The 15,230-nt window shown below is 35.8% G+C and overlaps 1 protein-coding gene across 5 annotated transcripts in view; it reads left to right on the top strand.

Moving 5' to 3' along the window:
* ZFYVE9 (zinc finger FYVE-type containing 9) overlaps window positions 1-15,230 on the top strand; it is a 142,075-nt gene that overhangs the window by 62,156 nt on the left and 64,689 nt on the right. For all 5 annotated transcript variants that reach the window (XM_025935335.2, XM_086716979.1, XM_086716980.1 and 2 more), the window contains one exon: window positions 1,786-1,941. In XM_025935335.2, the coding sequence (XP_025791120.1) occupies window positions 1,786-1,941 (156 nt within the window). The remainder of the gene's footprint in view (window positions 1-1,785; window positions 1,942-15,230) is intronic.

Genomic DNA, 15,230 nt, shown 5'->3' on the forward strand with positions numbered 1-15,230 from the left:
GAAGAAGTTGGTTTGTATAATATATCCCAGAGGACAACTATGGGACTAACTGAAACTCTTAAGATGAGATAGATGAATTTTCCATGGAGGAAAGCCAAACAAAAGTTGAACTGATCTAAGTTCTTCCTGAGATGGATGTGCTACGTCACAACTCCCCACCAGAGTAGAGGAGGTGGATAAATTATCCAGGAGGGTCAAACAATTTACATGCTAGATTTAAATCTCATACACCTTAGTTGTGTGCAAAGCCTTATTTGAGAGAAATGTTAGTTAGCTAACACATAGTAAAACTTCAGTACCTTGTAAGTTAAGATTCAGAAACCTCTCAGTTCTTGGGGCTAGTTTCTTGGGCATCAGAATGAGTTAGAGGACAATTAGAATCTTGATTCTAAGACGGTGTTGGAAAATAGAGAATGCATTTATCCTGGATGAATGTTAATAGGCAGAGTTTTGGAGAAAGGAGGGAAGCACTGGGGAACTATCCTCTCATTCTCACTGTATACTTATTTTAAGTTGACCTCAGACACCAGAAACACCTATATGCTACTTCCTTTGAGGTTCTATATTAATAAAATATAGGTTTCTGGTTTACTTGTTAATTGTACCCTTGTATGTTTGGCCAGTTATTAATGCTTGCCTCCTTTCCTTCTAGAATCATATTTTAAAATAACTTGCTTGAAATTTCAGTTGACCATATCTAGTTCATAATTTATACTTAGAAAATAGCTAACCCAGAATTCCTGAAGTGTACACCATCTTAATATAGTTGGATTGGGTGCTTCCTGTTTAGATACGTAAAGTAACATTCCCTAAAGTGAGAAAAAGGAGTCTATTAGTTTTGATATACATTGTGATATCTATAATTACATTTGAATCCTATTTCAATTCCTTTGGGGATCCTATTGTGTTGGAGTATAAATAATAAAAGTGTCAAAGAATGAACATTAACTACATATGGCTTGTGCTATTGGTTCTCCACAAAGCCTTAAGGTAAAGAAGTGGAAGTAAGTAGTCCAGAAGAGCCATCCTCTCACCACTTTCACCACTTTTTACAGAATGAAACCAAGTAAAATCAGATCTCTGTTTATCTAGAATTTTCTCCCAAAAAGGACTGGCTGGTTTAGTCCGTAAGCATGCAATGCTTGATCTCGGGGTTATAAAGTTCAAGCCACACATTGAGTGTAGAGATTACTTAAAAATAAAATCTTAAAAAAAAAAGAAAAAGCTATAATCTTTCAGTCACAGATTAAATTTAAAAAGTATATGTAAAAGTATATATTTTTTAGGCCACAAGCTGAATCCAAAGTTATAATATTGGCTTTTATTGTTGTTGTTTCTAGTTTTACATAAGTAATTATTTCCCTTGGTAGAGTGACTTTTTTAAAATACAGGTGGCGGGGGGGGGGGGATATATTCTTTAATCATTATAGCCTAGGATACCTAGTTTTGTTTTATTTATTTTATTTTTAATGAAATGTTTTTCTTTAGTAATTACACCTTCCAATAATAGGAGTTAAAAGTTTTAATTGCATTTTCTTTTGCTTTTTTCTTTTACTTCCCTTCCAGTTGTTTTTCTAAGTATTTGCTTAAAGCCAGAGGCATTGGTATGTTTTATTTTCTACAGTTGTTTTTTGGCTCAATGCATTTATAGTGCACAATTGAATTATATAGTTTCAGTATGACCTATATTGTTCTTTGCTCTATTATAACACAGGTTTCTCTGCATTTTTAAAGGAAAATATTAAGAAGAATGTCTTTATTTTTCTATATTTATTCCATTTATAGATGTGAACAGGAAGTGCTGGTGTTTCACAACCAAGGGAATGCATGCAGTGGGTCAGTCTGAGATAGTCATTCTTCTACAGTGTCTACCGGATGAGAAGTGTTTGCCGAAGGATATCTTCAATCATTTTGTGCAACTTTATCGGGATGCTCTGGCAGGTGGGGACGCTTTATGACTTAGTCATATCATCTTTATAAGATGATAAAAATTTTTGGAGTCAGATGCAAAATAACAATCATAATTTTGGAAGCCTGGCATTGGACTTTGGTATCAGTAGCAAGTTAGAACTTGCCAAGGTTTAAGGAAATATAAATTTTAGTGCTTTACTTGGTGTAGTCATTATTATTTTACAGAGGCTGGAATCAAAGTTGTATGAGAATCCATTGACCATGATGTAAGAATATTTTCCTTTGAGTGGTTTAGGGGTCATGATATTGGTACCTCGTAGAAGGAAGCATAATCATAACCTACTACTTGTTTTTTCACTTAACAGTACCTATATAATCATAACGTAAATACTCTTTATTTAATTTTCAAGTTTCAAAAGCCACTAGCATGGACAACTTTATTATGGTTTCAAAATAAATTATAAATATTGTTAGCCCTAATAATGTAAAAGTATGTGCATGGCTATTGGAAAAGACTAAGAATACTAATAGAAAGATATATTATTATAAGTTGAGAGAGAAGAAATATGTTTATGTATACATTTGGCATTACAAAGTTAACCTCTCCTGAATTAACAGAGGCAGTAAGAAGTGTTGTAGTTGAGCTATAACCTCATTATCATAACCGGAAGTAAGAAAACAATATCTGTAGTTGGTAAATAGAGTATAAGAACTACAATAAATGAATAGAAGAGATTGTCTCTGAGGAACAAGCCTTGGAAAGGGGAGTGAGGTTGACCAGGCTGTTAAAATTATTTTCATGTATTACTTGATAATGTTTTATAAATATATTAAAACCATAAATTATTCATGCTTTCTGAATGCAGTAATTCCCCTTGAGGGATTCTATGCCCCCCAAAAAATACCTAAAATGTAAAATACACTTTGTACAGGAAGGTGTTTATTGCAACATTACTTAAATTTAACACAAAAATTTAGAGGTAATCTAAATGCCCAGCTATAGGTGAAAGGTTTAACTGTGTTATACTGATGAGATATATGCATCTTTTTTAGAGCATTTTTTAGCCATTAAACATAATATTTATGAACAGAATGTAGCAACATGAAAAATGCTCTTGAAGTAGGTACAAAAGCAAGATATAAATGGCATCTTTAGTGTGATTATAGCTTATGCATAAAAGATTATACCTTGATGTCTTAGTCTCTGTGATCATTCAGGTGTAATATGAAATGAGGACAAGGCAATACATTGGCAACTGACCACATACCTATGAAGTATCAGTCCTAAAATGTATGGGATTAATATGAAGTCAGGTGGAGCTGTCAGGCCATGTAATACTTGGGACCTAAATTTATTTCCAGAAATGAATTGAAACTGTCACTTTTCTCCTCAGTTTGGATGTATTCACATGTAAAAACTATAAACAGAGAAATGACATTGGGGGCCCAAGCAGTTGGGGGGTTTGAGAGGGAATTAGGGACAAAGGCATGGGAGGTTCATGAAGGTCTTGTTCAGAAGTCCATCCTTTATTCTTCAGACAATGAGGAACAATTGGAAAAAAATGAGGGACAGAAGCAGATTTGCATTTTAGAAAGATGACTTTAGAGGCAGTATGAAAATGGATCAAAGTCTATGTGTCTCGTGGCAGGTAAACTGAGCTAAGAAGCAGTGAATAAGCAAAAAATTATCATGGTTAAACACTAGACTACAACTCAACAATAAAAAAAATAAACTGCTGATACATACAACATGGATGAATATCACAGACATTATGCTGAACAAAAAAGTCAGGTACAAAAAATTACATATTACATGATTCCATTCACATGGTTCTCTGGAACAGGCAAAATGAGTCTGTGGTGATAGAAATTAGATCAACGTTTCCTGGGGTGAGTTGGGGGTGAGTTGCCCCTGACTACAGAGGGGCCCTAGGAACTTTCTGGGATTATATAAATACTTATATACTATATAGTGTTAGGTATAGTAGTTTCATGAATGTTTACATTTGTCAAAACTCATTGAACTATGTACTTAAAATTGTTGGGTTTTGGGGCGCCTGGGTGGCGCAGTCGGTTAAGCGTCCGACTTCAGCCAGGTCACGATCTCGCGGTCCGTGAGTTCGAGCCCCGCGTCAGGCTCTGGGCTGATGGCTCAGAGCCTGGAGCCTGTTTCCGATTCTGTGTCTCCCTCTCTCTCTGCCCCTCCCCCGTTCATGCTCTGTCTCTCTCTGTCCCAAAAATAAACGTTGAAAAAAAAAAATTAAAAAAAAAAAATTGTTGGGTTTTATTGCATGAAATTGTATATACCCCAATAAGATTGACTTAAAAAGTTTTTTGTTGAGATATAATTGACTGTAACATTAGTTTCAGATGTAAAATATAATGATTCAATATTTGTATTTATTGTGAAATGATCACCATGGTAAGTCTAGTTAACATCCATTTTCATACAGTTACAATTTTTTTCTTACCAATGAAAACTTTTCAGATCTACCCTCTTAGCAGCTTTCAAATATACAATGCAATATAATATTATTATAGTTCCCATGCTGTACATACATCCTCAGTACTAATTTATAACTGGAATTTTGTACCTTTTGACCACTTTCACTGGTTTTACCCACCCTCTCAACCCCCATCCTTCACCCACCCATCTGTTCTCTAAATCTATGAGTACTACGGGGTTTTTGTTTGTTTGCTTGTTTTAGATTCCACATATAAGTGAGATCATATGTTATTTATTTATCTTTGTCTGGCTTAGTTTACTTGAAATAATGCTATCAGGGTCTATCCATGTTGTTGCAAATAACAGGATTTTCTTTTTTATGGTTGAATAATATTCCATTTTATATATGTGCACCACATTTTCTTTATTCATTCATCTGTTGATGGACACTTACGTTGTTTTCATGTCTTGGCTATTGTAAATATTGCTGTAATGAACATAGGGTGCAGATATCTTTTTGAGTTAGTATTTTTATTCTTTTCAGATAACTATCCATGAGCGGAATTGGCTGGATCATTTGGTAGTTCTATTTTTTATTTTTGAGGAGCCTCTATACTGTTTTCCTCTGTGGCTACACCAATTTACATTCCCACCAGGGGTGCATGAGGGTCCCTTTTCTCCACATCCTCACCAACACTTTGTTTTTTAAAAAGCTATTGTTAGAATCCAGCAAGAAATTAAGAAATTATCAGGGTTTAATAAAGTAATTTAGTAATAGCAGTGGGAATAAAGAGTATCGGAAAGATAAAAGACAGTGATGTGTCATTTCAGTAGGATTTGGTAATTAACTGTATATGGGGGATAAGAGGGGACAAGTCAGTGGCTTCACATTTCTGGCTTGGACATCTGAGTGGACTGTGTTCTTATTCATCGAGATAATAGAAGAAGAGCAGATCTGGCAGAGGAGTGGGAGATTGGTTCTTTGTTCAGTGTGTTGAGTTTGAAATATTGACAACAGTGGCAATATGTAAATAGACGATGAATATGTGGATACAGATGGACCTCAGGAAGTAGATCTGGGCTAAAATACAGATTTGGGAGACTCGGTGTTTATGTGATTATTGAAACTATGGTAGTGAATGGGACAGGCCAGTGTGAAGAGACGAGAGCTGAGAATGGAGCTCTGAGGAATACCAACAAGGAAAGGCTGTGGTCATTGCATGAGTCATTAAAGTACATGTTTACCGTAAGTGGTTACTCATTTTCCAGAAGTATCCTTCTATATCAGTAGAGACCATTTTGAACTATCATATTAAAATACAAAATTTCTACAACAAAACTTACTTTGAACCAACAGTAAGATAATAGTGAAAGTCTAAGGTGAGATTATAACACATGTAAGCTGTTTTAAATATTATCTGTAATATAGGACGAGGGCATGCACATATATATCTAAGTAAATGACATTTCAAAGGCCTAAACAAGTAATCTATAAGGGTCTATCCTCAAATAGAAATCATTTTGCAGCTCATAAAAACTAGGTGGTATCTTTGATCATCTGGTACAAACTCTTCATTTTTTAGATAGGGAAAATGAGACGTTTTTAGATGAGGAAAATGAGAGGTGTTAATGGCTTGTCTAAATCACAGACTTAGTTGGTGGCAGAACTAGGACTAAGGCTCCCAGACTACTATTCTTTACATTATGTCAGTTGCCTCTATGTGTACATAGCAGTTTTAAAAAACAGGTATGCATCTGAGTTATACCAGTTTTAAGAATCCTGTATTTTAGAAATCAAAGTAGTAACTTGATATATAATTTCACTATATTTTTCTTTAATAAGTGGAAACATCTTTTAATTAGTGGAAACATCTTTAATAAGTGGAAACATCTTTTACACCTAAATGTAACACATTGTGTGGAATTGGCAAATTCTGTCTTAAATTTCCTGAATGTGAAAGCCTTGAATACTCTATCACTTGCATGGTGGTTACTCTGCCATAAATCACTCAAAAAGCCTTAGAAGCCTGGGATGCCTGGGTGGCTCAGTCGGTTAAGTGTCTGATTTTTGATTTCGGCTCAGGTCATGAACTCATGGTTTGTGGGTTCAAGTTCTGCATTGGGCTCTGCACTGACAGCATAAATCCTGCTTGGGGATTCTGTCTCTCTCCTTACTCTCTGCCCCTTTCCTGCGTGCTCTCTCTCTCATGTGCACTCAAAATGAAGATAAATAAACTTAAGAGAAAAAAAAAAAGCTCAGGGGCTCCTGGGTGGCTTAGTCAGTTAAGTGTCCAACTGAATCTCACAGTTCATGGATTTGAGCCCCACGTCAGGCTCTGTACTGACAGCTCGGAGCCTGGAGCCTGCTTCAGATTCTGTGTCTCCCTCTCTCTCTGCCCCTTCCCTACTTGCACTTTCTCTCTCTCTCTCTCTCTCTCTCTCTCCCTCTCTCAAAAGTAAACATTTAAAAAAGTATAAAAAAAAAGTCTTAGAAGCCCTTGAATGAACTTTCTTTACAATTTCCTATGTATTTTTAATCTATATATATTTGATAATTGTATATATGTGTTTCTTATTTAACATATATAATTTTTTTTGTCATGCATAGTTGCTTATGCTTTCCAAAGTGAGAGGGAGAATTACATTTTGTGAGTAATAACATTCTGAGACTTTAAGCATGCCTCTGGTTATTATAATGCCATGGGAGATTCTAGATTATATATTGTTTCTTGCCATCTCCCCACCCTTCTTCTATCTTTTGTACTTGATTTTTGCAGATAGACATTCAGAACATGTATTTGAATGAAATGAGAATTGTATCTACCAGATTATTATTTCTAGAGTTAATGTTTGGTTGTTTCCCTCTCTTACTTAAAACTTTTAATGAGCTTTATATTGCCTTCAGAATAAAATAAGTTTATTTATTTTGGGATAGAGGGAGCTTCTGTGGGGAAGGGGTAGAGAGAGAGGAAGAGAGAAAGAAAACCAAGCAGGCTCTGCACTGTCAATGCAGAGCCCAGTGTAGGGCTTGAACTCATGAACTGTGAGATCATGACCTGAGCTGAAATCAAGAGTTGGAGGCTTAACCAACTGAGCCACCCAGGTGCCCCTCAGTTGTCTTAAGCCTTACTCAGAGATGACTTTTTTTCATGAACTCTTCCCTAATAATCCTCCCAGATAGAAGTAATCTCTTCTTCTGAACTTTTTTACTTACCTTTAAAAAATTATTTGGTGTATATAAAAGCATTTAAATATATTTTAAAAATAATTTTGGAAGTTATAAAGCAAAATAACAAAATAAACACCCATAAACAAGATACCCAGTTTAGGAAATAATGACCAACCCCTTGAAGCATTGATCAGTGACCAATCTTGATTACATCTTCCCTCTAAGCTTTCCTAACCTTTAGGTAACCACTGTCATCAGTCTTGTGTTAGTAGTTTTCATGCTTTTCTCTGTAATTTTATCACAAGATTATAATACATTGTTTTGCATGTTTTTAAACTTTATACAAATGGTATCACACTGTATATATTTTATGTGGGTTGCTTTTTTCATTCCACCATATGTTTCTGGCATATGTTCATAGCTCTAGTGTTCTAGTTCATTTCATTTGCAGCTACTGTTTTATACATCTTATATAAATTTACCACAATTTATTCTCCTGATGGATAATTTGCTGTTCTCACCAGTTTATTATTATTCAGACATGTTCTCCAAAATTTTTGTACATGTACACTTAGTAGAATTGCTGGTTTGTAGGGTATGGATATCTTCAGCTTTATTAAATGATGTTAAACTGTTGCCCAGAGTAGTTTACCAATTATGCCTACCTGTCCCCATCCCTAGTATATAAGAGTTGCCAACATTTGATATCATCAGAGTTTTAATTTTTGCTTATCTGGTGAGTATAAAATAGTGAAATGGTGAGAATAAAATAGTATTCATTATGGTTTGCATTTCACTAATTTTTTTTCTAGATTATCTGGGCTGTTTTTATTTTTACAAATTTATTTTTTAAATTAATTTATTATTTATTTTTATTTATATCCAAGCTAGTTAGCATAGTGCAATAATGATTTCAGGAGTAGAACCCAGTGATTCATCCCCTACATATAACACCCAGTGCTCATCACAAGTGCTCATCTTCCTTAATGCCCCTTGCCCATTTAGCCCATGTTCCCATCCGCAATCCCTCCAGCAACCCTCAGTTTGTTCTCTATATTTAAGAGTCTCTAATGTTTTGTCCCCCTCCCTGTTTTTATATTATTTTTGCTTCCCTTCCCTTATGTTCATCTGTTCTGTGTCTAAAAGTCCTCATATGAGTGAAGTCATTATGATATTTGTCTTTCTCTGACTAATTTCGCTTAGCATAGTACACTCTAGTTCCATCCACGTTGTTGCTGATGGCAAGATTGCATTCTTCTTGATTGCTAAGTAATACTCTGTTGTATACCACATCTTCTTTATCCATTCATCAGTCAATGGGCATTTGGGCTCTTTCTATACTTTGGCTACTGTCAATAGCGCTGCTATAAACATTAGGATGCATGTGCCCCTTTGAACAGCACATCTGTATCCTTTGGATAAATACTTAGTAGTGCAATTGCTGGGCCGTAGGGTAGTTCTATTTTTAATCTTTTGAGGAACCTCCATAGTGTTTTCCAGAGTGGCTGCACCAGTTTGCATTCCCACCAGCAGTGCAAAAGGGTTCCTCTTTCTCCACATCCTCACCAACATCTGTTGTTGCCTGAGTTGTTTATGTTAGCCATTCTGATAGGTGTGAGGTGGTATCTCATTGTGGTTTTGATTTGTATTTCCCTGATGATGAGTAATGTTGATCATTTGTTCATGTGTCAGTTGGCCATCTGGATGTCTTCTTTGGAAAAGTGTCTATTCATGTCTTTTGCCCATTTCTTCACTGGATTATTTGTTTTTTGGGTGTTGAGTTTGATAAGTTCTTTATAGATTTTGGATTCTTACCCTTTATCTGACATGTCATTTGCAATTATCTTCACCCATTCCATTGGTTTACCATTTAGTTTTGCTGATTGTTTCCTTTGCTGTGCAGAAGCTTTTTATCTTGATGAGGTTCCAATAGTTCATTTTTTGCTTTTGTTTCCCTTGCCTCTGGAGACGTGTTGAGTAAGAAGTTGCTGCGGCCGAGGTCAAAGAGATTTTTGCCTGCTTTCTCCTCTATGATTTTGATGGCTTCCTGTTTTACATTTAGCTCTTTAATCCATTTTGAGTTTATTTTTGTGTATGGTGTAAGAAAGTGGTCCAGGTCATTCTTCTGCATGTCAGTGTCCAATTTTCCCAGCACTGTTTGCTGAAGAGGCTGTTTTTATTCCATGGGATATTATTTCCCGCTTTGTCAAAGATTAGTTGGCCATACGTTTGTGGGTCCATATTCTGGGTTCTCTATTCTGTTCCATTAATCTGAGTGTCTGTTTTTGTGCCAGTACCATACTGTCTTGATGATTACAGCTTTGTAATACATCTTAAAGTCCAGGATTGTGATGCCTCCAGCTTTGGTTTTCTTTTTCAGGATTGCTTTGGCTATTCAGGGTCTTTTTTGGTTCCACACAAATTTTAGGACTGTTTGTTGTAGCTCTGTGAAGAATGCTGGTGTTATTTTGATAAGGATTGCTTTGAATATGTAGATTGCTTTCGGTAGTATTAACATTTTAACAATATTTGTTCTTCCAATCCATGAGCATGGAATGTTTTTGCATTTTTTTTATGTCTTGTTCAATTTCTTTCCTAAGCTTTCTATAGTTTTCAGTGTATAGATTTTTCACCTCTTTGGTTAGATTTTTAATTTCCACACAGACTTGGAAATTCCAAAGATAGGCAAAATGAAGTATATATGTCATTCTGAAGTAAGGAGAAAGGAGTAGTAGGGATCTGGAACTTCAAAGGAAAGGAATGCAATTCACAGGGAGATGAAAAAGAGTAAATGTTTCAAACGTTTGCTCCGCCACTCAGAAACAATGGGACATAAAGAACTTCCATCAAACAGGCCTTGGTAGGTTCCTCCCTATCATCCATACCTAGTTCAGAGTATCAAGTTATCTATGGTGATAGCTCTCTTCCCAGACCAGGTCCTTTATTTAATTTTTTTTAAGTTCATTTTTATTTGTTTTGAGACAGCTAGAGAGCAAGCAGGGGAGGGACAGAGAGAGAGGGAGACAGAATCCCAAGCAGGCTCTGTACCATCAGCACTGAGCCCGAGGCAGGGCAGGAACCCACAAACAGATCATGACCTGAGTGGAAATCAAGAGTCAGATGCTTAGCTGACTGAGCGACCCAGGTGCCCGTATTTAATTTTTTTGTAGGCAGTTGTGGGGAGGTAAAGAGCTATTCCTGAACCTGCTGGGTTTTAATTGCTTGTTAACTCAAGATAATCTTCATGCCAAAGGCCCGTCTTAGGGCAGCCTGTCCTCTGCTCCTATAGAGGTAAGGCTCTAAGTTTTATTGTTTTGGGTTTTTTTTGTTTTGTTTTGTTTATGGGCATCCAGTTGTTCAACACCATTTGTTAAAAAGACTATTTTTGGGGGGCGCCTGTTTGGTTCAGTCGGTTAAGTGACTGATTTCAGCTCAGGTCGTGATCTCACGGTTCATGGGTTTAAGCCACGGCGCCGGGCTCTGTGCTGACAACGAGGAGCCTGCTTGCAGTCCTCTCTCTTGCCCCCACCCCCTGCTTGTGCTCTCTCTCTCAAAATACATATAAACTTAAAAATACCATCATTTTGACAATTACCTTGATACTGTTTTTGAATATTAGTTTATATTCTGTATATGGGTCTCTCTATTCTATTGATCTGTATGTGTACATGTATATGAATTTAGTTTTATTTTTACTGCTGAGTACTGAAAGTGTACTTTTCATCTGAAAACACATTTCTTTAATTTGGAAAACTCTAGGTTATTATCTCTGAATATTACTTCTGTTTCATTCCCAACATTGTCTTCTTCCTTTTTGATGTTGGAGCCTCTGAACTCAGTCTTCAATATCTCTGAACTGTTGTTTTGGGTAATTTTCCTTTGCTTTTTGTGCTGGATCCTGGGGCACATTCTGTTTTCAAAAAACTTATTAAGAAGATATTAATATGAATTAATATTTACACTGACATATTAAGGTTTACACTGCTATTTTTTTTCAATGTTTGTTTATTTTTGAGAGACAGAGAGAGACAGACTGTGAGTAGGGAAGGGGCAGAGAGAGAGGGAGACGAAGAATCCGAAGCAGGCTCCAGGCTCCAAGCTGTCAGCACAGAGCCCGATGCGGGGCTCGAACCCACAAACTGTGAGATCATGACCTGGGCCAAAGTCAGATGTCTAACAGACTGAGCCACCCAGGTGCCCCGTACACTGCTATTAATTTTTAGCATTTAGATTTAACTTTGGAACAAAGCAAGAAGACAATTAAAATTATAAACACAGAATGTAAATATTAACCTTGTAAGTTAAGTCATTTTCACCTTTGAAAATTTCTTTTTGTTCCCTTTCAGTCATTTGCAATTTTATGTTTGCAGATATGTTTATCGTCTGTCAGCTGTTCCTTGGGTATCCTAAATCTAATCTTGAGAATTGAGAGCATTTTTATATAGTATAGTCATGGGTATGAAGGCACAATTGAAGCTGCCTTAAACCTTCCAGTGGCTTCCCACTACAATTAGAATAAACTCCAAATGCCTTTGGCCTGCAAGATTTTATATGATCTAGTTCCTAAAGATTTCTTTGACCTTGTGTCTTACTACTCCTTAGTTTGCTTTAGCTACATTGATCACCTTTGTGACCTTTGAACCCATCAAACTCAGTCTAATACCTTGGCTTTTGCACTTACTGTTTCCAGACCTGGAATGTTGTTCTTTACAGATCTTTACTGGTTGGTGCCTTCTCTTCATTTGGGTCTGTTCTCAAATGTTTCTGCCTCAAAGGATGTTTCCCTGAACCTCTTGGCTAAAGAAATATTCTCTTCCTTCCCTCCATCATCTTTTACATTACTTGCCTTGTTGTATTTTCTTCAAAATATTTATCACTGGTTTTACTAACTGATGTTGTTTGTCTTCCTCCTTTTGAAAATAAGCTCTATGAGGACAAGATTTACCTGTCTTGCTCAATTCTGTGTACCAGTCTTTAGAACAGTCTGGCACATTGGATAAGCTTAATTAAAACCAAACAAACAAACAAAACCTGTGGATTGAAGGAATCAATAAATTGACATGATGTCACTTACATGATCAATCCCTAAAGATTTCTTTGACCTTTCTCTTCCTATTCCTTAGTTTGCTTTAGCTATGTTGGTGCTTTTTTTGTCATTTGATGGAAAAGTACCTGGAGGAAAGGAGTCTTCAGAGAAGACTTCTGTTAATAAAAATGCTGTGCTTATTATTTCTCACTTCTTGTTCCCTTTGGGACTTGGAGACCAGAGTAAAATACTTTTGAGGTCAACCAAAGAGTGTTTCTGAGGCCCAGTGTTTCTGGTCCTTGAGAAAGAAATACCATGGGTCACTCAAGCGGATTACTTGGGAAATTCCATATCTTTAAAAACAAATTTTTTTTTTTTGTTTTCTCTTTGCCACTCTCTTTGCCATTTCTCCTTGCCACCTATTCTGTTTCTAAAATCTTCCTTACTTTGTATCTTTAAATCGTGGTCACCTGCGTTAACCCAGATAAACTTTTGGTTAATTTAAATTTCTTACATAGGTTTATCAAAAGACAAAGTAAACTTTAAAGTACTATATTATTAATTTGAATGTTATTAATAAATTTCATTCATCTATGAATTTTATTTTTAATAATTTTGTAATGTCACTAATAAAATTATAGGCCTCAAATACAATGGAGTTTGATCTTTTATTTTTTAATGTGGAAGTTTATCTCAATCTAAGAATATATATGCATACTCACTATTAAGTTAGAAAAGATGTATTTAGATATTTTTAAACCACCATCTCTTGCCAATTTTCTATCCCCACAAGTATTTAGAAGAAAAATTATAGGTGAATTAGAGGGGGGGGGAAAAGATTTTTAAATAGTCTGTCAAAGAATATAAATAATTGATAAAACATTTATAAAAACATGATTGGTATCCTATAAATGTTTGTGGAATGACTGGAAGTCTTTTGTGCATATTAGAAAATATTTTATTATGTGTATCTCTTTTTTGGACCAGTTCTAGCAGTACATGTTATATGGTAAATGCTTGATTGATCAGTCAGTGTCCAGTAATTGTTTCAGATTTTAGTGGCTTGCTGTTATTTCTCATGGCCATAAAAATTATACTGCTTATAATCTTTAGTATTTCTAAAGCAAGTCACCTTTTTATCTGTAATATAAGAAAAACAAAAATAAAAAACGTTTCCTAACAAGTGTGTTTCCAGAGAAGGAAGAACTTCATTGGTGTTTTCATCATCAGTAATATTTTTGCGTTGTTTTTCCAGTTAAAGAATGTTGTATCATGGTTCAGATTTTTAGTCTCTTTTTGCAATTACTTGTGAATCGTTTTGGCTAATTAATTTTGTATCTTTCTATGAGCAGAAGAGCCATGGTATTGCTGCTTTGCAAGTAATTTTTCAGCCAATGAGAAGTAATATGGAATTATTTATGAAGAGGTGATTTAAGACTAATATCTTGTATTTATTGAGCACTTACTACATGCTAGGCCATATATTCATTGCTTTCTGTGCACTGTTTGATTTCTTCTCAACTAGAACTCTGTGAGATTCTTCTTGTTCTTGTCCCAGTTTTACATATGAGGAAACTGAGAGGCACTGAGGGCATAATGAGGGCATAAGTAACTTGCCAAAGATCAAATACATGATAAATGGCTGAACTCAGGTTTGAATTCAGCTATATCTCTAAATCCCGTGTTTTAAAAAAGCAATAAACTGCCTCTTGAACTTTTTGAAGTTACATAGTAAATCTCACAGATGCTCTAAACTGAGGAAATGACCTTTAATGAAGTACTCATGCTTAATTTTGGTTTACTGTATTACAAACAACACCAAGGGACTATTTAAATTCTTTTGATGTTTAGTTATGTTAATATTCATGAATATTAATATTTCTTAAAATAAGTGAGGCATTTGTTCGGAATTTTTTTCTCTGATTTTATCTTTCTATTAAAAGTTTTTTTAAATGTTAATTTTTGAGAGAGAGAGAAACAAGTGCAGGTGGGGGAGGGGCAGAGAGGGAGACACAGAATCCAAGCAGGCTACAGACTCCGAGCTGTCAGCACAGAGCCTGACACAGGCTTGAACACACAAACTGTGAGATCATGACCTGAGCTGAAGTTGGACGCTCAACCGACTGAGTCACTCAGGCGCTCCTCTCTGATTTTATTTTTAATATTAATATTCTCACACAAAAATCACCGAAAATAGGGGTAGGGTTGGGAAGAGAGTGCAGTGAGACGGGGCAGGACTGTAAAGCCCCCACCCCTCAGCAGCCCCACTGTGGGAGAAAAAAACATGGACGAAACAAAATAAAGCCCCAGAGAAACTCATCCCAGGGTGTCCCTGCCCCAGTGAGGCCCTGGCCGTGGGCTGGTTCCTGATTAAAAAGAAAAGAGAGGGGAGAGGAGTGTGAGGGGAAGGCCCTTGTTTTTAAAATTGGCGGGGGCTGGGAAGGATGGGGTTCCTTTTCCTCATAGTTCTTTCTTTAAAACTCCATTTGAGTTAGTTGTGAGGATTGATAAATATGCTTTGAAACAAAAGGAAGCTGTTGTTGCATAGATATTTAAGTTGTTTTTGAATTGAATTTAAAGATAGTTCTTTGCAAGCACTTTGAAAAACAAAGTTTAAATTACAGATTAAGATGGAAAATTGGAAATTACTATATACTTTTAAAGACAGTTATGATATT

The sequence above is a fragment of the Puma concolor genome, chromosome C1 (genome assembly GCF_028749965.1).
Source record: "Puma concolor isolate L17-30 chromosome C1, mPumCon1.1.hap2, whole genome shotgun sequence".
In the NCBI taxonomy this organism is placed as follows: domain Eukaryota; kingdom Metazoa; phylum Chordata; class Mammalia; order Carnivora; family Felidae; genus Puma; species Puma concolor.